The sequence below is a fragment of the Panthera pardus genome, unplaced genomic scaffold (assembly GCF_024362965.1).
Source record: "Panthera pardus isolate Hobbes unplaced genomic scaffold, ASM2436296v1 HiC_scaffold_26, whole genome shotgun sequence".
Lineage (NCBI taxonomy): Eukaryota > Metazoa > Chordata > Mammalia > Carnivora > Felidae > Panthera > Panthera pardus.
This window is the reverse complement of record NW_026526832.1, coordinates 34,200,859-34,224,572: the sequence shown is the minus strand read 5'-3', so window position 1 is coordinate 34,224,572 and position 23,714 is coordinate 34,200,859. Positions and strand designations below refer to the sequence as shown.

Here is a 23,714-nt window from a genome sequence, read left to right as displayed (position 1 = left end):
GGGAGGGGCAGAGAGAAAGAGAGGGAGAGAGAATGAATCCCAAGCAGGTTCTGCACTGTCAGCACAGAGCCCAAGGCAGGGCTCAAATTCACGAACTATGAGGTGATAACCCGAGCCGAAATCAAGAGACACTTAGACCGAGCCACCCAGGTGCCCCAAAGACCTTTGCCTTCTTAAAACAAATGAGAAACAGCTTTTTATAACAGCTCCCCTCCAAAAAAAAATTCACATGTAGATTTACCTCTATATTATATTCTGCCCCATCTGTGTTGATTCTTACTGTAATATCATCATCTCCTATGTGGGCTAGAACTCTAGAGTCAGGCTCACCTTAAAAGAAAAAAACATTCCATCATTAAGAAATACTTATATCAAAAACTAAACTATGCACCAGTGTCAATGCAAATCAACCAAACCCTTCATCAGAGTGGAATCTGCCTAGGGACTGTAGAAATCTACACCAAAGAAACACAGGCCCCAGCGAGCAGCAAGGTATTCACACTCCTAAAGAGTAGCCTCAACTCATTTAAAACCTCTTTCCCTCAATCCTCCTATGAGAATTATCTAGAGTGTGTTACAGACAAAACAAAAAACAAAGGTGTAGATGCTCTTCTGGAATAACTTTACCTACTTTTGGTTAAGAAAGAACTAAGATGAGGCAAAAAGCACGATCTGGATTATACAGGGCTTGAACTGCACTATTTGCAGATTTTAATGCCATTTCTTTTTTCTGCAAAGGAAGTTTCAGAAGTAAACCACAATTGCTTGTTGGATGTAGGTCTTAAAAAAATACTTAACAGGATCGTAAAGCCAATTATTTTATCTTGTAGCTCACCTGTTTGAAATCTCATAAGGGAAGCCTACAATCCTTTCCTGGAGTCAGGAGGAGGTTAAATTCTTATCACTTGAGAGGAAATTCATTTTAATCATTTAAACAGACAGTATACGTGCTGGATAATACCCATTTATTCCTGTCTGAATGTTCCCGCTTTCAAACTTATATGCCTCAAATAAAACAAAGAATGGCACTTCTCTGACATCCCCTCTTCCCCCCACCAAAAAAGAACAGGCAGTCAAACGAGATCCAGACACCCGACACCCGGGACACAAGGGCAAACAAGCAAGCTCCGTACTAACCGACCACGTGTCCAGTGAAGAAGTCCTGCCACTTGACGGCATACTCGCTTTCGTCTTTACCATCTACCACCACGACTTTGAAATTCTGGGAAAAGCGTTCAGTACTTGACGTCAGGTATAATTTAAAATGCCTAAGGAAAGATTGCGTCCATATTTTACTCAAAGCACATAAAAGTTTCGCACAAAATTTTACTCTAAGAACATGAAATTGAAGTTTCTTCAAAAAGCTGACAAGAGAGTTGACATTAATAAACGACTATGCAAGTTACAACTACTATTTTACTAGGTACTTAGTGTTATATCCCCGATAAAGACGAACAGACTGATTTCTTTAACTGTAAGAATTTGGCAAACAGGGGGCACCTGGGTGGCTCAGTCGGTTAAGCATCCGACTTCGGCTCAGGTCACGAACCCATGGTTTGTGGGTTCAAGCCCTGTGTCAGGCTCTGTGCTAACAACTCAGGGCCTGGAGCCTGCTTTGGATTCTGTGTCTCCCTCTCTCTCTGCCCCTCCTCTGCTCGCCCTCTGTCTGTCTGTCTGTCTGTCTCTCTCTCTAAAAAAATAAAAGCATAAAAAAAAAAAAAAAAAAGAATTTGGCCAAGAAAAAAAAAAAACCAGAATTGCGGGGAAAAAGGATTCAAAGAATTTATGCATTCATCTTTTCTGGAGACTGTGAAGAGTAAGGAAACACATGGAGCACCTGGGTGGCTCAGTCGGTTAAGTGTCCAACTTCAGCTCAGGTCATGATCACATGGCTCATGGGTCCCAGCCCCACGTCGGGCTCTGTGCTGGCAGCTCAGAGCCTGGAGCCTGCTTCGGATTGTCTCTCTCTCCCTGCCCCTCCCCTGTTTGTGCTCTGTCTCTCAAAAATAGATAAACACTAAAAACATTTTTTTAATAAGGAAACCCACATCTAGATAATTTAAGTTAAAATCCTGCTTGTCTGAAATATTTATCAGACTGATATTACTAGACACCACTTACTGAATACCTGCTCAGCACTACATGCTTTCTTTACGCTTAACACAGTAAAAAGTGAGGGTTGGAGGTTCATCAACATACTCAAGGTTACACAGCTAGTAAATGATGAAACTGGAAACTGAACTTGGTTTATTTCAAAACCCCCGTACCATCCTGCCTCTAGCAATCAAGCTGGTCTTACTGCTGTGCAAAATTAATAAATGCTACTTTCTATATTTAAAAGCACTCAAGCTTTTTTTTCCTCCTTCTAAAGAGAACCTATCTTGAAAAAAATTAATCCACAATTACTATCAGGAAAATAAATACAAGGTATCCAACACAAACATTAAAATACATACACCAGTTCTTTAGTTGGCTTAATATTCTTTTGTTTTCTACCAGTTTCAGTCCTGACATAAAATCTGGGTGTGGTGAGCAAGAATTTTTCAATTATTCTTTACCCTCTCAGTGTGCCCACGAACACCGAAGATAAAGATGTGATTCATCTCAACCACAGGAACAAATTTTGTCAGGTGTGGGGTTAAAAGCATGAAATGTTAATTCCCTGTGGGTATGCGTAAGTCTGAACTGCCAAAAAGAAGCTAGACTGGGACCGTCTCCATGGTAACACATCTTTTTAACTTTTTGTGCATAACAAAGTAATTTCAGTTTGCTTGTGGTTTTTTTAATGGTCAGAGGGAGAGACAATAGGACATTATTTCAGAAACCCTTGAAACATTTTCTCCTGTTATCCTAAAACATATCTTCCCACACACTCACAGCTACGAACTTTTCCCCGTCAGTTATGCCGAGGACTCTGAAAGGAAAAGCATCCTATTGTAAATGACTTATTTAGTTTGAGAGTCCTCTGGCAGTCTCAATATTACTTTTATTGAATGTTCTTTCCAGAAAAATCACTGGACTCCCACTCTTTGTTTTCGACATTAAAAATCTGCTCTTCTGTAAAGACAAGGACCAAGAAATGGTACCACTGTTTTCTGACATTCCAATCTTCACCTCTGAGCTATAAAAACCTCCGACAGGATAGGTCAGTCGGAATTTAGATTTTGCTTTATCCTACCAAAATTATGTGAAATCACGTACTTAGAGACTTCCTTCAGCAGTTTTGTTTCTCTCAGTTTTAAGGATTTACAGTAACTACAAACTAGTGTCAATCCACCTGAATTAATGGGGGCACCTGGGTGGCTCAGTCGGTTGAGCATGAGACTTCAGCTCAGGTCATGATCTCGCAGTTCGTGGGTTCGAGCCCCATGTCAGGCTCTGTGCTGACGGCTCAGAGCCTGGAGCCTACTTCAGATTCTGTGTCTCCCTCTCCCTCTACTCCTCCCCAGCTCATGCTCTGTCTCTGTCTCTCAAAAATGAATAAACATTAAAAAAAATTTTTTTTAATCCACCTGAATTAATAGTATTTTCCTATCCTTTTCTGTATAGATAATACAATGACTAATTAAATCTGTCACCACACAGAGTTATAAATTTGTTTTCTTTTGATAAGAACTTCTAAGATCCACTCTCTTAGCAACTTTCATATATACAATATTAATTATAGTCACCATGCTGTTCATTACATCCCCATGACTTATTTATTTTATAACTGGAAGTTTGCACCTTGTAACTATTTTCAATGGTCCATTCAGCTGGATATGGAAGTTCCAATGTCACTTCCATTTCTTTATCAGTTCTAGCCCCCTTCAAGTAACTGGAGATATTTCACTCTTAAGAGGAACAAGGGGTGCCTGGGTGGCTCAGTCGGTTAAGCATCTGACTTCGGCTCAGGTCATGATCTCACTGCTTGTGGGTTTGAGCCCCATGTCTGGCTCTGTGCAGACAACTTGGAGCCTGGAGCCTGCTTCAGATTCTGTGTCTCCCTCTCTTTCTCTCTCAAATATAAAATAAAGAACATAAAACAAAAAATTAAAAAAAAAAAAGAGGAAAAAATACCTAAATCTTTTTAAGGGTAACATTATCAAAAAGTATTAAAACAGGCACACCTGGGTGACTCAGTCGGTTAAGCCTCCAACTTTGCCTCAAGTCATGATCTCATGGCTCATGAGTTCAAGCCCCACATCAGGCTCTGTGCTGACAGCTCAGAGCCTGGGACCTGCTTCAGATTCTGTGTCTCCCTCTCTCTCTGCTCTGCCCTGCTCTCACCCTGTCTCTCTCTCAAAAAAAAAATAAATAAATAAATAAACATTTTTTAAAAAGTATTAAAACAGTATTTTTAACTTTTTCATTGCTTTAGAATAATAGTATTTTTTGATTTATAAAACAGAGGAAATGTAACTTCTAGGCATATTTCAAACAGTTTTTCTTCATAAAATTACTTAATTTTTTTTTTAACGTTTATTTATTTTTGAGACAGAGAGAGACAGAGCATGAATGGGGGAGGGGCAGAGAGAGAGGGAGACACAGAATCGGAAGCAGGATCCAGGCTCTGAGCCATCAGCCCAGAGCCCGACGTGGGGCTCGAACTTGCGGACCGTGAGATCATGACCTGAGCTGAAGCCGGACGCTTAACCAACTGACCCACCCAGGCGCCCCCATAAAATTACTTTTTAAATCCTCTTACAATTTCTCAGTGCTTCCATGCTTTTCAACTGCTAATAGTTACACACACATCTAATTTTATGATCATGGTTTAAATTACTCTGCCTTTTACTACTATCCAGAAAATCTAATCATTTACCATCACCATCAAGTAATGAGTGACTTCACATTGGTAAGTTCAGCTGTATATAAAGAGATCATTTCAAATACCCTAATTTTTTTTCTTTTAACAACAGAGTGTAACAGAAAGAAGGGGTGTGGGCTTTGGAGTCTGACAAACCTAGTTTAATTAAATCCTGTCTGCACCACTTGCTTCATGCTTGATCTTGGCCTTAACCTCTGAACCTCTGAACCTTCATCTACAAATGAAAATAATACCACCTACCAACTGAATGGTTTCCAGGGTAAAATGAAATCAACTATTTTAATGTAACTGGTCCAAAGTTATCGTTCATTGTTAGATACATTTCCACTTAAACATCTGAGATGGAAACTGTAAAATAAATTACAAATTTCTCTGCTGCCTTACACAGAGATGATAATAGGTAGATACTGTTGAACATTTTCTTAATGAATCAATGGCATCTATGAAGCAGGAAAGAATATGGAAGGCTACGGGACTATTTTCCTCCACAGAAAAGTTTCTATGAGGTACCTCAAACCTAACTTAAAAAAAAACACACACACACAAACAAAAAACCTTAGAAAGCTAAATTTTGAGTTATTTTGCAGTTTTTCCCTTTGCTCCTATTCATCTCTCACTACCATATCCACTCCTTCACCAAAATCTCCATCAGCACAGCAGAAATAACACAGGCTTATCATCAAATCCTTTATCTTCTACTACTGGCTGAATGACCTTGGGCAAGTTACCCAACCTCTCTGAGTCTCATTTTTTTTTTTTTTTCCCAGAGATTACAAAAATTCCTTTGTGGAGCACGGTAAGAATTAGAGATAATAGACACAAAGGGCCTACTGAAGTGAATGACACAAAATAAGCAACTGATAAACTATAATTATCACCACTCTGCTCAAATTTTCTACAAGTCTGGAAGCTCTATCACCAATATTGCAATATTTTGACATGAACTCTTAAGAGAAAGAAATTATTCAAAAAAATCTAAGGATGATGGCAGTAACTAGGAAAAACAAAATGACATTGTAAAATATATTTGCATAAAATATCAGTTACACATATGATAAATGATAAATATGCTAAGCATGACTCTGATTCAGTAACCAAAAGAATCCAACAGAAAAATGGTAAAAGGATATGAAAAGGTAGACACAAACAAATGACTTAGACGTGAAAAGATGATCAATTTCACAGAAAATGACCATCAAAACAACTATGAGATACCATCCTCTTTCACAGGGACAAAAAGTAAAGGCTGATAAAACCTTACTGGAAATGGGTAAACTCATATACTGCTGCTAGAAGAATAAACTGGGCTGGGAAGAAATATGGTAATATCAGTAAACAGTTATAGTATATATTTCCTTGACCCATTCTCCTTTCAGGAATGTGTCCCATCAAAATACCTAGACAAGGTATTTTCACGAAGATATTTATTACAACATTATTTGCCATAGGAAAAAAAAATCACTTTGGTTAGACAGATCTATCTGTAGGTTACTAGCCAATAAACAGTTACAATTCTATGCAACAGGAACATTATGCGGTTGTGAAAAATGATACACTTATCTATATCACCTACATGTATATGCATCTGTACGCAAAAAATATGCCTTAAAACCTTTTAGAGGTTTATACAGGAAACCTCTCTGGATCTGGGAAGTTTGATTGAAGAGGAAGTGAAAACTTCTTATACCCTTCATAGTTGGCTTTTTAAACCAAATATATGTATTACTTTTCTTTTTTAAAATATTTGTTTGGGGGAGCGGGGGGAGGTTGAGCATCCAACTTCAGCTCATGTCATTATCTCACAGTTTGTAAGTTCAAGCCCCACGTCGGGCTCCGTGCTGACAGCTGAGGGTCTGGAGCCTGCTTCAGATTCTGTGTCTCCCTCTCTCTCTCTGCCCCTCCCCCACTCGTGCTCTGTCTCTCAAAATTAATAAAAACATTAAAAAAATTTTTTTAAATATTTGATAGGGAAGACCTAACCTATGAATATAGAATGATTCAGTCCATTTATATTCTCTCAGTGTTTGTTTTGATATTAGTAAATCTCCCTAAAAAGATTTTAGAAAAAGGCCTGCAATTATCTATCACTTACATCTACAAAACATAAGAGAAAGTAAAATTACTGCCCAAATAGACCACATCTATCAATTTATGCTACAACTTAACAAGAATCCAATATATGCACAGCACTGAATTCTATATCCAGCTTACCACCAGGCTGTGGGGTCCTGAACAAATCCTTTACCTCTAAACTTTAGCATCTTCATATATAAATAAAAATATTTTACATAGCTGATGGTTCTAAAGTAGCACAAAAAATTTAAGGCATTATAAATCATTCAATCAATCAAAATCCTTTGTTAGAACCCATCCCATAAACATTATTACCATCATTAATACCTCTGGAATACCCATTTGCTTGTTTTTAATAACCATCACTATGAATTTTAGAATAAGCAGTATTAAGAATCATGACCGACTGTAATTATATCGATTACAAATTTTTAAAATGTAACTTCCTAAGACCTCAGTAAACACCTTATTTTTCTCCTTTTGCCAAACTAAGTCCCTCATTTTTCTATAAGTCCCAATATTTTTCTATAAATAGTTCGAATTACCTTTTCAAGGCTGAAAAAGTTAGTAGTGTTTCTAAATGTGTTGAGGCTTGTAGATCCCGTTTTCTTACTGAGTGCTGCTGGATATTGGATAAAGAGAGGATATCGTAGTCTGAGAGTAAAGAATCAAGCTTTTCTGAAATAAAGGTAAAAAGGTTATTAACACCTAAACTTACTAATCAATTGTAATATCACTAAAATGACAAGTTCTGACGACAAACTCTTCCTGACGCATTTTGAAGTGCTAAGCATAACCTATGAAGCATTCTTGCCCCCCTAAATTAATTAATTAAAAGGCAAAAAACACAAATCTAACCTGAATTTAATCAAAACCTAACTTCCACTTTTTAAGACATAAAGGGATTAGATTGCCAAATTAACTAACACCCTTAGGAAGCAATCAGCCACACCCAGAATGTTAGAATTCCTACAGAACAAATGACCCAATTTCTTCAGGAAATAAATGGCATGGGAAAGAAGGGTGGGGCAGAGACAAAACACAGCAGTCCTCCCTTATCTGAGGCTTCCAGTTCCGAGATTTCAGTTACCCAAGGCCAGCTGTGGTCTGGAAGCAAATGAGCCTCCTGATCTACCGTCAGAAGGTCAATACACAGTAGCCTAACACTAGGTCAAAATGCCTACATCATTCACCTTACTTCCTCTTAACGTGTATGCAGTTTAGTTTAACAGCTCACACTGTCACAAGGGTAAGTTCAGTAAAATAAGACTTTAGGAGGGGTGCCTGACTGGCTCAGTGTAGATCATGCCACTCGAGCTTGCAGTTGTGAGTTAAGGCACCATGCTGAGCATAAAGCTTACTTTAAAAAAAAAAAAAAAAAAAGATTTTGGGAGAGACCACATTCGTATAAACTTTTATTACGGTATGTTGTTATAATTGTTCGATTTTATTATTACTGTTAATTCTTACTCTAATTTATAAATGAAACTTTACGATAGGTAAGCACCTACAGGAAAAAACAATATATCACAGGGCTTGGATAGTACTATCCATGGTTTCAGGCATCTACAGGGTGGAGGGAGGGGTGTCTTGGAATGTATCCCCCACAGACGAAGGGAACTACTATAGACAAGAATATGGCAAGCAAGCCAATGTGTGAACCTTTTTTTTTTTCTAAAAGATTTTATTTTCAAGTAATCTCTCCACCCAATATGGTGCTCAAACTCGCAACCCCAAGATCAAGAATCACATGCTCTACCAACCGAGCCAGCCAGGCACCTCGACCTTTTTGGATCCTAGGTCAAACAAACCAATGTGAAAAGATACTTGTGACAATTAGGGAAATCTGAACATGAGTTCACATTCATACTAGCTACTAATAATTTTGATATCTCAAAAAGTATCATGTTACGCAATGAGCTAATTTCTAAATTAAAGGCATTTCTGGCTTGTCAGCTTAGAATTGCTAAGATGAAGGTGACCAACTCAAACTGACCACTGTTAACCAGGGCTATATCAATTCCTTAACAATTCATGTGTAGTACGAAAGAGCAACAAATGTATTAATGGCCTGAACAAACCGAAAGTAAATCTTTTACAGAAAAATTACATATTCCAAATTAAAGAGCAAAAAACAGGTAATATCCCCATCACTGCTGCCCTCAACAGACACAGCAGAATGATCAATCCACTGGACATGAGGAAGTAGAAGTGATATGACCAAACTAATCCCTGAAAAAAAAAAACAACCAACGTTAATTATTTTACTAGACTGACTTGGAACCCAAGAAAAGCAAAGATGCACTGCCCCAAAAACAAAACATGCACAAAAACATTTTTATTTGGTATAGAGCAAGAGTAAACACTATAAAGTATATGATACCCATGTAAGTCACTTTTCATCATCAGCTCTGCTGCCTCTTCCAAAATCAGGAGGATTTTTGGAAGACTATTTTGGTGACTGAAGTCTGTAGAAATTGTCTAAAAATATTGGAGCTGATGTTTTCCTTTTCTCTCAACAAATACCACTACAGAAGCAATGGTGTTCAAAATCATTCCACTGGACTTAGAATGTCCTTAAAATATAACACCAGGAGCTTAAAATACAAGTATATTGTTACTGAGGTTAAATATGCCCACAAAACCACTTTGAAAAGAATTGATCCAAAACTCGTCCCTCTTCCCCTAAATATCCTCAGTTGGTTGAGTCACCAATTCATTAATTCCCTCTTATGTGCCAGGCCCTAGTCTAAGTACTGATATCGCATTAAATAAAGCAAAGTCCTTGTCTACTGAAGTACTCATTTTAGTGTGGGAGAGACAGACAATGCACAAAAATGTCAGTACTGTGGACGTTAAAGCAGGATAGCAAAGACAGGCAGTAGGCAGGACCAGTTTAAGAAGAGGGGTCAAAGAAGGAAAGATGCTTCACTGTTACATAATATTTAGGCAAACCTGAAGAAAACAAGAGGTAAGCATGCTGTTATATGATAAAAGTAAATTTTTTTTTAAGTGGTGCCATGCCCAACATGGAGCTCAAATTCACAACCCTGACATCAAGAGTCACAAGCTCTAACGTCTGAACCAGCCAGAGGCCCTGAAAGTAAATTTCATCAAAATCCATTCAAGGCTCTAACTCAAGATAAGATTAAATAAAGTGGCAGCAAAGTTCACATTTTTGGGTACCATTGATTTTCCATCAATAAAATTTCCTTTAAAATTTAATCAACAGAAAAGCTGTTTCAAAAGGCATCAATCACTTTTATGCCAATGGATGGTTGTTGATTTGGCATTATTAAGTATAACACTTAGCAGTACCAATGAGAAACCTTCAAGAAGCTACCATTTATTCAAAAACGTTTTTTTACTTTTTTTTTTTTTTTTAAGTAGGCTCCACACCCAACGTGGGGCTCAAACTCACGACCCTAAGATTAAGAATCACACGCTCTACCGACTGAACCAGCCAAGTGTCCCTATTCAACAATTTTTGAGTGTGTACTTCCTACAAGACACTTTGCTGGATATTTTATTACATTATCCACACAACATACCTAGCATAGTATCCCCATTTACAGATGAAGAAACAGACTCAAGGAGAATAATATCACAGGACTAATGCAGCACAGAACCAAGATTTGAACTTGGGCTTGTCTGGCTGAAAACCCCACGCTTCACTGATGTCATATTTGTGAAACTCCTTAAAAATATCCTAGCTCGGGGCGCCTGGGTGGCTCAGTCGGTTAAGCGTCCGACTTCAGCTCAGGTCACGATCTCGCGGTCCGTGAGTTCGAGCCCCGCGTCGGGCTCTGGGCTGATGGCTCAGAGCCTGGAGCCTGCTTCCGGTTCTGTGTCTCCCTCTCTCTCTGCCCCTCCCCCGTTCATGCTCTGTCTCTCTCTGTCTCGAAAATAAATAAACTTAATAAAAAAAAAAAATATCCTAGCTCTTCTTGGACCTTCTACTTCTTGACCTCCTACTTTCTGATGTGTCAACCAAACATGACCTTGCCTCTCTCTGAATTCTGTAGCCCTTTGTTTACAACTCTTTTTTCCAGTACTTCTGTGTTATGTTTGTCTTATCTCACGGATTGTAAAACAGCCGAAAGGGAGCTGGGTTTTATTACTCACAGTGTCCTTACTTCACAACACCCAGCATAGAACCTTGCAAAAAACAGCATTGCTGTGTGCACCAATTGCACAAATCCTCAATGCCAAGATGCTGATACAATCCTTTATAGCTCTTCAACTTCCTTGGTACAGGTTGGTACATGAACTCAGTTTCATTCAAGATCATAATCACTCCTACTGGCTGCAAACCTTAACCTCAATACTATAGTGTCATTGTCAATAAGATAGGCCAGTTGTTCTCAAAGTGTGGTCCCTACACCAGCAGCGCCACCTAGGAACTTGTTAGAAAGGCCAGTTTTCAGGCCTCTTCTCAGTCCTACTCAGTCCGAAATCCTGGGGTTGAGGCCCAGCAATCTGTGTTTAACATGCCTTCCAGGTGATGCTGATGCACTCAGGTCTGAGAACCCCTGAACTAGGCTCAAGGAAGTAGCTCAAAGTGAAGACAAAGCTTTAGGCACAAAGACGGTCCTTGTTCAGCCTTCCATTATTTTTAAGAACAAAAATCAGAAACAAGGTACATTAATAAACTGAGAAAAAGAGACATTATAGCACTTCAAAATGACAAAAAAATCTGCAATCATTAAAAACGCTGGGAACAATAGGTTTTTAAGAACATGGGAAATACACTATAAGTAAACAAGATTAAGAAAACAAGGATAAATAAACAAGAGTAGATTAAAAAAAAACTATTCATATTGCATGATCTTAACTATGTATAAAAATAGGCCTAGAAAAAAGAAAGAGCACGATAGTAACATCACTGGTTATCTTTAGGTATATTTTCCATAACAAGCACCTTTAAAATGTAGCTTGCTAAAGTACTTGGAAATGCCTAAGTAATGTGTTTCAACTGTAATGTGCCATATTATAATTACTAGATATCTCCCACTGGATCCCCTGGCACCACTCCCCTCATCCGACAGAGTAAACGCTCGCCCCTCATCCAACAGAGATCCTGCTCTCAGTACCCGCCTGCACCAGCAAGGAGTCTCTCAGATACTTGGCATTCCGCCGTACCTCACCTCCGAAATTCCAAACACACTGGTCATCTCAACTTTCAATTGCTTTTTCAACAGAATTTGAAATAATTCCCAAGAGTTTATCTTTTATCCATATCCAAATCTCGGAATAAACTTAAATAGAATCCATTTAATTATCTTTCTTAGCACTCCACCAAGGCTGCCCAGCACTCTCTACAATGAGGACATCTTCCTTGCTTTCTAAGTCCTTTCAGCAGTCCCGTAAACAACTGAGCTTTTTTCTCAATTTAGCTGGCTACAAACACAAAATTAGAAAACAACAGACACAATTCAAAAGGTCAGACTAGAGTACTACTTTATTTAGGTATTGCCTACCATCCCTCCCTGCTCTTCTCTGCCACATGCTATGGTTTCCCTCACTTGGCCTCTTCTGTCTAGTTGTCCTTACTCTTTCTGTCCTTACTGCTCTCCCACCCCCACTGCTCCTTTCCTGCATACACAGTCTGCACAGTTTTCCTCCCTCCTACCAGACCCCACCTACTCATTTATTCAACATTTGTTGAAAATATCCCACCTTCCAGGCACTAGGGATATAATAGAAATAGATATATGATAGAATTATAACACTGGAGAGAAGACCACCATACAAAAAAAAATTATAAAGTATGTCAGGTACCCAGGGAGAGGAAGTTGCAAGAAGTCATGGAAGGACAGAGCAGGATGACTCCTGCCTGGCAAGCCAAGGATGCTTTCCTGGGGAATGGTACTGAAGCCAAGACCAAAAGGGCGAGTCCACCAGGGAAAGAAAGGACAGGGTTCTAAGTAGAAGGCCTAACATATACGTTGAGGTCCACGGGAAACAGAGCAGAATACTCAAAGAAATGAAAGTAACTCACTGAGGCTAGAGTACAGAACGACACAAGAGGTGTGAGACTGGAGGCAGGCAGAATTCGGTCAAGGAAGGCCATGGAACTAAATTAAGGATTTGGACTCTAGATAAGGCAACAGCTGTAAGAAATTTCAATGTGACTGCAGTGTGGAAAGTGGGCTAAAGGGGAACAAGACCGGAGTCTGGGAAATTGGCTAGTAAGCAGACAAGCCATCCAGGCAGAGATCATGAAAATACCCCCAGGTTCCTGGCATGGGTACCTGGGTAGATAGTGGCACCACATTCACGGAGATATTAAAAAAAAAAAAAAAAAAAAAAACACAAACAAAACACGAGTAGGAGCAGGTTTGGGGGAAGAGACGATGGGGGACAGCTGGATGCTGAAAGATTCTGGAGTTCCATACTATATCTTGTTTCTTATACAGTTTGCAATTACGCTGTTCCTTTACGTAAGATTTTTCTGCATTTAGTCATCATACATTTGCAGTTGTCAGTGATAAGTCACATAGTGATTTCAGGCAGAGAAAGCAAATCTGTTTTATACAATTTTCAACACCGACATGAGCAGTAAAAAGCAGCTGATACTTCATTCCTTCTACATGTTGTCAAAGGAGGAGGAGAAAACTGGAGCTTCAGGCTTGCAGTAAACTGGCTTTCTCCATGTAGGTGTGAAGTGGCCTACAGATCTGATAAACCGTCCATTCCATCCTTCTTTTACACCCAAACTGTTTCATCTCTGGGATCTGCTTTTATGGCCACTGACTGATACAAACTATATCCATATTTCTTTCATCTAGCCCAGAGCCAACACTTCTATGATAAAACCAATTTTTAAACAATCAGGTGTTGTATGAGAAGAGTCTGGGAACATTTGTGGACTTTTACTTAATTTTTCTTTTTACAATAAATTGCGTAACTTCCAAGTATAATGCAGAACCACTGTAGCCCTCGGCCTACTCACCACTGCTCTGCTGGGTGGAGTACAGAGTTCCCCAAAGTGACACATGAGTGTCATGCTCCTACTTCTAATGTCAGACGTGAAAAGGAAAAAGGCAGGACTGCTGTATTTAGTCTGCTTGTGCAGAAGACACAGGAGACCTGACCACTCTTCAGGACTCCCCAAAACCCAAATTATGCAGGATAAGGGAGTGGCCTGGCCAGGTTACTGTGAAATGGGCTCTGGATGTGGGTAAATCCCTCGCTGGGGCTAAAGGATGAGAAAAAAGGAGAGCGGTGCTCTCTGCCGGGCAGTGGACCCCAGAGCCTGGGAACTAAAAACCTAATTTCATGGGTATACACCAGTTAGGGGTGATGGAGGATGAGCTGTCTCAATAATTCCTTATCAAGAACTCTTCACCAGGGCCAAGATTCTCCAGCAAGACCAGCCACATGGCAACTTTAAGCCCAAATAAAAGTTAGCACAACCCAAGGGAACCTGTAAGGAAACCAAGATCCGTCCATACAGCTCTGTAGCTGAAAGGGATGCAAATCCAAAATAGGCAGTGAACTACTTCCACACCTTCCAGCACCTCTGCCTATTCCTAACCACTGTACCCAATACTTTCTTCTCATCAAACAAATAGATGGTAAGTAATTCTGAACTTATATTTGAAGTGCCTGTGAACAGGAGACAGAAATATCAAGTGGGCAGTTGGATACAGGAGTGTGGAGCTTCGGACAAGTCTAAGTCAGAGATACAGATTTACTAGTTATTAGAATATGTAAGTGAAAGGAGGGCAGCAGATGAGACTTGTCAAAGTCGACAACCCATGTGGGAGGGGAGGGGAGGGGAGGGGAAGGGAGGGGAGGGGAGGGGAAGGGAGGGAAGAAAGAAAAGAAAAGAAAAGAAAAGAAAAGAAAAGAAAAGAAAAGAAAAGAAAAGAAAAGAAAAGAAAAGAAACGTGTGGGAGGGAGATACCACTCTCCTTGGTTAATTTTAGGACTAAGTTAAGGTATATAAAAAAAAGCATTTGATTTCACTTCCCTACCTCAGTAAAATCTATTCTCTACTCTGGTCCCTCCTTCCCTCTATCAGTCTTTTTTCAGACTTTCTTTAAATTATACTTCTAACTGAAAACACCATCTCTCACAAGTACAAATTGGTAAAGAACCCAAAAATCAACCACCCTTGGCCTCAGAGGACACCTACACTTACTGTTCTGGAAAACTCTGCAAAGGCCAAAGGGATTTCTCTCAATGAAATACAGTTTATCTCTTTGACTAGTTCAAAGCAGACTGGCATTAAATCTCTCTTGGAGCAGTTAGGGTGGTTAAGTGTTTCGGTTTCAAAGGAATGCAGCCTGTAAGCAAAATTAACATCAGAAGAGGAAGCCAGATGTCAAACCATTGAGCAAAATGGTGGCCAATAATGAGAAACGAGCACTGCAACGTGGAGAATCCCCACACCAATAACCTCAAGGTAAATTTCAAAACGTTTCTGATACAAACTTTCATCCCTCATCTATGACCTATATTTTTTTCCCTCCACCCACTACATCCTCTTTTATTATAAGTAACACAAAAGGAAAACACTTTTGAAATCAGAGTGAGACTTATACACCCCAGCCGCAACTTCAACAAGATATCATCGTGACTAAGTTCACATGACTCATAATTTTCCTGAATTATGCAATTCATAACAGTTCAATCGAAATCATCTTGGGTGTCCCACGGAGTACTTCAAAAGCCAGGATTCTAGTATGTATTTCTATCCTTCAAAAACTGTTGCCAAATCCCAATGACTCCTGATCTTGGGGTTGTGAGTTCAAGCATCATGTCGGGGGTAGAATTTACTTAAGAAAAGTAATACTGAGGTTACAGTAGCATTTATAGAATAAGTAGGCTACCAAAAACCATGCTCTTTAACTATAAAACTATTCTTTGATCTTGAGCAGTTAAGCAACCAATCACATCCTAAGCCATCGAACACACACACACACACACACACACACACACAGTCATTCTTCAAAAGAAAGAATACCCACAAGGCATACATTTATCACTGTGACAACGGGACAACTCACTACACCTTCCTTAGATTCATCTTTTCCTGTTTTATTTTAAAAACTAAAACATGATCTCTCAGATTCCTTGCCACTCTACAGCCTCTAAGTGCCCCCGCCAGGAGTGTCCTTATTTTCCCTCTTCATCTACCTAAAGTCTGGGCTCTGACTATCACCTCCCTCAGGGAGCTTCCATAACCTTCCCAGGCCAGGTCGGGTGCCTCCTCGTGGTAACAATACTTGCCATGAGGCACTTGTATCAGTCTCCTCCATGTTGCTTTGGAACTGTCCGTTTGGACCTCTCTACACGACTAACGGGAAAGCTTCGTCAAGATGAACACTGTTCATCTTCCTATTGCCAGCGCCACACGTAATACTTGCATACGCTACGTGCTCTTCTAACATCTGGTGAATACATGGATAAGTCTACGCATTTTTCTGGCACTGGTGGTAGCCACATCACAAATACAAAGCACACCGTCCAACACACACACACACACACCTCTACGATCTGTAAATGTTGTAGAGGGTTCATCTAGAGAGTAAGGTTCTCCTCCACTCTGTGCGCACCCTTAGGATTCACATGCTACTGACTTTCCAGCTGTGAACACGAGCGTGTTAATAAAAGTGAAACAGCCGTGTTACACTGGTGAAAATATAATGTTAATGTCTCAAAACACCCGTTCCTTTTATCAACATTTATCCTTACGAAGGAGATCCTTACCCTATCCCTCCATCCTGACCACCCCTCCCTCAAAGTTCCCCTTCAGTCTGAACTGACTTACCACATCTCGGCCCTTCCTAACGAGCTCCCTTGTCGTTCATTAAACTACTCACCTGTAATCCATTGCAATTTGAGATAACCACAAAGCAGCTGTTCCAGTGAGGACACTCAACACCTTTAATACCCTCAGTCAATTACAATTTCTTCCCCTTAAATAAAAGAATTGCCAGGCAAACTAATGTGAAGGGTTTAATTAGCTATAAAGAAAGCCCACGTGGTGTCTCAATCTTCACAACACCATATATGGAATCATGGTGGTATTTGGGGACCAATACAACTATGAAAAAATCAACCCTGCACACTGGGAAAATATACTAGGCTTCATATGTAATTACTAATTAAACTGTCTTACATGTCAACTTTTGGAAGGTAAAAGACCCTAGGACATTGTAACTTTACACGAACTTCACATCTCTGAATATACGTCCATCCTGAAAATCCAGCCTCTTTAGAAAATCTAAATAAGAACTCTCTACTTTCTGGGCTCAAAACTGATCAAACTGGTCGTCTCTGAGAACTTCTTTGTCTTAAAATGGCAAGGAAGGCTTTCACGCAGCATCAAAAAGTCCACTTGGTAGGTTTAAGCGCCTCCTCCCAGCACCTCCAATAAGCTACAATTTAAATAAGTACCTGCTTAAAAGTTCGCAAAACACAAGTTCAAGATTGAGCTCTCCGGTCTCCGCCTTCCAACCAGATTACTACTTTAAGTACCTCCTACAGCAGAAATTCTAGTTCATTTTGGAGAGCCAGGGAGAGCTGTGGGGCTCTGGGCCCTTCCCATCCTCCACCAAGTCCCGGTTTTGGTAGGAACCCCTTAGTAGGACAGGGACCTGCACCACATCTCCCTCCCCAAACACGAGCCAACACCCCCCCCCCCCCCCACCGCCCCGTGCTTCCCTCTTTCCCGAACTACTCCCCAAACACAAACTCAGGAGGCCGACCCCTCCCCGGGCCTCAGTCACCACAGGGGGCCCTTCCAGTATCCCTTTCCCATTCAGAAAGTCAAGCCGGTCCTCCTACTTTCCCTAAACTCCGAGGGCCACACCCCCTTCCTGCACTGAAAACTTAGGGACGCGCCACCGTCCTCCAACACCCCGCCCCCAAACACCTGAAAGATCCTGCTCCCCTGCTCTTCCCCGAAAGCAGCGCGCTCCAGGCGCCCGGCGCCTGTCTAAGCCAACTCTCCCGGGTCTTTACCGAGTCGCTGCGGGGAGCCGAAGCCCGGCCCGTCCGGAGGTCGCGGCGCCAGCACGAAAGGAACCACGCTGGTCAGGAAGAGGAGACACTGCCTCATGTTCCCGGCCCGGCCACCGGCTCCAGCTCTCTGGGCAGCCTTCGCCTGACGGGGGGGGCGCTCAGGACACCGCTCACATTGGGAGAGAAGGGAATCCGCCCGGCCCGGCCCCTCAAGACTCTGACTCCTCCCGCGCCGCCTACCGGAAGACTCTAGACCTCGGCTCCAGGTCCCCGGAAGTGCAGGAAGCGCTCGGAGAGGGCGGCTCAACCCGCTTCCGGCCGCCTCCGGCCCCCGCACCGCCCACAGCCGGAAGCCTGGCCCTGCGCGGCATGCCGGGAGGCCTTCGCTGGCCCCGCCCCGTGCCGGCGCCCCGCCCCCTCAGCGCCCGTCCGCCCTCCCGCTCCGTCTCCCCAGGGGCGCGGCCGGCGCCTACACGGCCCGACTCGACCCATCCGGGCCTCGCCTCTGTCCTCGGGTGACCGCCGCGAGGGAGGCGGGAGCTCGTGACGAGGCCCTCAGAGGCGCGTCGGGCCGCCTCCGTCGTCTGAGTCCCACGTCTGGTTAGGATCCCCGTTACGCTTTTCACTCCACGGCTGTAGAAAGCGCCCTGCGGCCCAGGGCCTACCGCGAGGGGCGCCTGGGCTGGGACGCCGGTTGGAGGCGGCCCAGCTTCTGACCCGGGAGAATCTCTGTCCACGCGCCAGGGTCCTGGGAGACCAGCCTCCCGGACGCAAGTGGGGTGTCCAGGCGGGCCGTCGGCGCCTAACGTGCGGCCACCGGCGGCGTCCCTCGTGATCAACAAGGCTTGGTGGCGGGAAATGAAAGGTAGCCTTCTGGACGCGAGTTTTCTCGTTGGCCCCGCTGTAGGTAGAGGGTCTGCAAGCTTTTACGGAAACTGGAATCCTAGCCCTAACTCCTCCACATCTGTGAGTACAGAAGCTAGAATCTTCCAGCCAACTTTCTAAAAACTCAGTCCTGCTTGGTTCGTTTAGCTTAGATTGGAGAGTTCCCAAAGCAGTTTGTATCTTGTGTTGCAATCCTTCGCATAATTTTAGTAGTTGGGTGTTTATAGTATTGAAGAAAACATTCTAATAACATTTGATGCGTATTGCTATTTTGGTTCAACTAAAAGTTATACAAGTAGGACATAACACATTTCCCACTTGAGAGTGAGTGGAACAGCCTTTTCTCCATTATGAAGTGATAACTTGTTGGGAATAGAATATAGCCTTGCTTGGTGAACTTTCAAGGCTGGCTCCTAATAAAATACACAAACGATGGTTTAAATTTAGGTTCATTGTGGTAGGGCCTTAGTAAAATCTCAGCATCTTTTCCAACCGTTGTTATCCATAGTTACTGGCTTTGTGCATTTTTGGTTTACCTCCCAACTGGTTCATCTGAGGTAGGCCTTCATTAAATAGAAACACTGATGGCGTGCCTAGTCAAAGGTAGGCAGAATTTTGCCTCTGCAAATTGTACCCAACTTAAGAAAAAATTGTATCTTGGGTGGCCGTCAGTTGAGCATCCGACTTCGGCTAGGGTCATGGTCTCACGAGTCAAGAGTTCGAGTTGTGCATCGGGGCTCTCTGCTGTCAGAGCAGAGCCCACTTTGGATCTTCTGCCTCCCTCTCTCTCTCTGCCCTTCCCCTGCTTGTGTGCACTCTCCCAAAATAAAAATAAAACATTTTTTAAAAATAAAAAAATTGTTTCCCCAAAAAATGTGACCATTGTGTACAATTTTTTTTTTTTTCCTGAACACCTAGGCACCATACTCTCCAGCTTATAAACTTTATTTAGATCTTCACTTATATTCTTTCGGTGTCTTCCACGGCTCTACACTTGCTCATAGAAAACACTTAAGCTATCTGTTTCATAAATGCCATTTTTAATTTTTTTAGTGTTTATTTATTTTTGAAAGAGAGAGAGACACAGAGTGCAACCAGGGGAGGGGCAGAGAGAGAGGGAGACAAAGAATTCGAAGCAGGCTCCAGGCTCCAAGCTGTCAGCACAGAGCCCGAAGCGGGACTCAAACCCATAAACCGCAAGATCATGCCCTGAGCCGAAGTCAGATGCTTAAACAACTGAGCCAACCGGGCAGCCCTTTTTTTTAGGTAGGTTCCATGTCCAGTGTGGGGCTTGAACTCACAATCCAGGAGTCTTCTGCTTTACCAGCTATGCCTGCCCAGTGGCCCCGTAAAAGTGAAGCTCCTGGTCTACTTTCTTTTTCATATCCAGAAGTCCTAGATTTTCAGGAATTCAAAGCAATCTCTCCCGTTTACAAATCAGGACCCAAATTCCAATTTGATGTTTGTCTTTCATTTCTCATTGTCCATAAGATAAATAAATAAGTAAAATAAGATGAATGAGCACCACGTGGGGGAGGTAAAGAGTCAGAGGAACATGATAAGAGGGACATATTGGATAGGAAAACTAGGAGTCTGAGCCAGTTGTCTCCAAGCTTTTATTCTCTTATCCCAAAAAGAATTGATCAGGATGAAAGGATGAAATTTCCAGCATAATATAAACAACTTTTAAAATTGAATTTGTTAAAAGTCCTTCTTTCAGATTTACCCAATGGGATATAAACATCAGAGATCTGGTAGCTTCCATGGCCACTGGTCTCTCAGTAGCCCCCAGTGATCCCTGCTTCCTGATACGCACACTCTTGTATAGCCAACCCCCTTCAACACTGGGCCCAGAGTTGGTCTGTGTGACCAACAGCGTACAGCAGAAGTGATGGTATTTCACTGCCAAGATTGTGAGAGACTGCGTCTTGCATCTGATGCGCTCACTTGGCTTGCTCACTCTCTCTTAGGTCAGACTTGCTGAAGATCCCCTTGGAAGTGAATTCTCCAGCCCTCGGCGAGCTATGAGGTGACCACAGTCCCTCAGCCCGACAGCTTGACAGCAACCTCTGGAGACCCTGAGGCAGAAACGCTGAACTAAGCCATTCCCTGATTCCTGACCCTCAGACACTTGGGGAGAGAATAAACGTTGCTTTAAGCTCCTAAGGTAGGGGTCATTTGTTACACAGCCACTATTATCCACTTAAAAACACTACAGCCAGGGGCACCGGGCCGGCTCAGTCTAGAGAGCACGTGACTCTTGATCTCAGGGTCATGAGTTCAAGCCCCACATTGGGCATAGGGCCTGCTTTTAAAAAATACAGGAGCAGGTTGACTAGTATGATAGGAGACAATAGGTTTCACTAGGCAGAGAGGGAAAGATTAGAGCCTGAGGTCCCTGGGGGGGGGGGGGACACCCATTTTGGAATAATGCTGGGTGTGTCTGAACACAGCAAACCCCCTCAAGTTTCCTCTTAAGACTGTAAGACCCCACCTACTCCCCCTCAGGGTTCCCCTCAGGAGTTTGACAAAAGACCTAAGTGAGGCCATGGGCCACCCCTCATTCAATGGACACGAGCCAATCAGGAATGGACAAGCCAACACCCAGAGCTATCCGCCCAATAGGGTTAGGACCTGGGGAGGAACGAGGGGGAAGGGGAGGTGGGCGCTGACCAGAACCTTATAAAACAAGGACCCTTGTCTAGAGTCACAGGCATTCGCTTTCACAAGTCCCCTCTCTGTAAAGAGAGCTTTCCTACTAGTCTCCCTTTCTAATCTTATATTCTAATAAACTTTTGCCCGCTGCTCATTCTGTGTCCACCTCTCCATTCTTCCAAGCGGCGAGACAACGAATCCTAGGGATTGTGGTAAAAAAATCCTGCAACACTAGGTTCCTTTCCTTAACACCAGAAGTGGTTCCTTTAATTTAGAATTCAATAAAGATAAGTAAAAGATACTTGAGATTCACTGATCTGCTATAAACTGAATTGTTTATAATTTATATACTTAATGCAAGTGAACTTGAGAATAAAATATAAAAAGTAATGGGGAGTCTGGGTGGCTCAGTCAGTTGGGCGTCTGACTTCAGCTCAGGTCATGATCTCACTCATGATCTCACTGTTCGTGAGTTCGAGCCCCGCATCGGGCTCTGTGCTGGCAGCTTGGAGCCTGGAGCCTGCTTCGGATTCTGTGTCTCTCTCTATCTCTGTCCCTCCCTCCCTCATGCTCTCTCTGTCAAAAATAACCATTAAAAAAAAAAAAAGTTAAAATATAAAAAGTAAAATACTTACAAATACTAAATGCATATAGCCACATCTGGTTCTGGAGTTAACTACCAAATCCACACAAGTGTTGGTAAGATCTTTTGTCTAAATGATCAGAGAGATAGCTGTTTGGTTCTAAATGAGTTGTTTGTTTGTTTTTTTTGTTGTTTTTTGTTTTTACTTCTTCTGTCATCCTAGCTCTATTTCTCTTATTAGCCACTCTCTGTCCTAATCCCACCAGTACTTATAGATGAATAGTGCCTTCCTCACTCCATTTCTAAAATGCTAATTATTCCTACATCTGTACGCTTTTTTTTTTTTTTTGCCAGTGAACAAGTCTCTGTAAAGCTAGCACTTACTTCAAGAAACGTGAATCAATTCACAAATCTCCATCAGATAACAAACGCCATTCCTGGAACACGACTATATACAAAGTTATACACCAAGAATTCTAGATTCCAAGATTTCAGTTCAGAAATTTTAACCCATTGCAGGGTCTTTTAGAAAGAAACATGAAAAATATACCACGCATGGAGCAGAGCAGAATATTTGAGGATCCTCACTGATAAACAGATGATTCTTTTCTGGATTATTTTAATGGGCAAAAAAAGAACCAGGCCTGATAGAAACTGGAATAATATTTCCCCCCAGGTTCAATGCGAGAAGAAAACCAATCATTTCATTGAAAATATTATTTCAAGGAGATTCATTTCTAAAATTTTAGTAACCATTTCTTTTTTCCTCCCTCCTCTCCCCGCCCCCCCCCACACTTTATTTTCATGACTTTTTATTAAAAAAAATGTTTTAACATTTATTCATTTTTGAAAGACAGAGAGAGACAGAGCGCAAACTGGGGAGGTCCCGAGAGAGAGGGAGACAGAGAATCCAAAGCAGGCTCCAGGCTCTGAGCCGTCAGCAGAGAGCCCGACCTGGGGCTCGAACTCACAGACCGTGAGATAATGACCTGAGCTGAAGTCGGATGCTTAACCGACTGAGCCACCCAGGCACCCCTTATGACTTTTTCTTATTAGGAATCTTTATCACGGGATTATTTGTAGTGAATCACTGGACATTGTGAGCAGAGGTATCATACTGCCTATATATATATATATATATATATATATATATATATATATATATATATATATCATACGCCATAGAAAAAAGGGAGCTATGGGGTGCCTGGGTGGCTCAGTAGATTAGGCGTCTGACTTCAGCTCAGGTCATGATCTCGCGGTCTGTGAGTTCGAGCCTCGCGTCGGGCTCTGGGCTGATGGCTCAGAGCCTGGGGCCTGCTTCCGATTCTGTGTCTCCCTCTCTCTCTACCCCTCCCCCGTTCATGCTCTGTCTCTCTCTGTCTCAAAAATAAATAAACGTTAAAAAAAAAAATTTTTTTTTAAAAGAAAAAAGGGAGCTGTGTTGGTTCTTTTTGTTCTTAAATCCCTTCTCTCTCCCTTGAGATCTCAGAGTAATTGAACCACATGAATAACTGAACACAGAGAGTAGATTGGATAAAGAGAAAAAATGGAAACTTGTGCTGGTTTGAAATTACCTCAGGTCTAAAGTGGCCATAAGTCATTACTCTTGGGTTGACAGGCCCCAGAGAGGAGGCTATCGCCAATTACCCTCCAGATCTTCAGTGGCCAGCGACCTTAATTGAAAACCTGTTCTATTTAGCACTTTTCAGAAAAACAGAACTCAGTTGT

General features: G+C 41.9%; 1 protein-coding gene and 1 long non-coding RNA gene across 4 annotated transcripts in view; one reads left to right on the top strand and one right to left on the bottom strand.

Moving 5' to 3' along the window:
- ADAM17 (ADAM metallopeptidase domain 17) overlaps positions 1 to 18,096 on the bottom strand; it is a 53,151-nt gene extending 35,055 nt beyond the window's left edge. For 2 of the 3 annotated variants that reach the window (XM_019452425.2, XM_019452449.2), the window contains exons 1-4: positions 17,861 to 18,095; positions 7,429 to 7,561; positions 1,138 to 1,268; positions 242 to 330 (exon numbers count right to left, since the gene is read on the bottom strand). In XM_019452425.2, coding sequence (XP_019307970.2) covers positions 242 to 330; positions 1,138 to 1,268; positions 7,429 to 7,561; positions 17,861 to 17,957 — 450 coding nt within the window. In that variant the 5' untranslated portion in view covers positions 17,958 to 18,095. Of the gene's footprint in view, positions 1 to 241; positions 331 to 1,137; positions 1,269 to 7,428; positions 7,562 to 17,860 lie in introns of all 3 variants that reach the window. The other variant, XR_002080805.2, reaches the window with a different exon arrangement.
- A 126-nt stretch (positions 18,097 to 18,222) lies between these two features.
- LOC109268836 (uncharacterized) lies at positions 18,223 to 20,911 on the top strand. The gene is made up of 2 exons (XR_002080812.2): positions 18,223 to 18,725; positions 20,716 to 20,911. It is a non-coding gene; the product is annotated as an uncharacterized LOC109268836 (long non-coding RNA).
- The last annotated feature ends 2,803 nt before the right edge of the window (positions 20,912 to 23,714 follow it).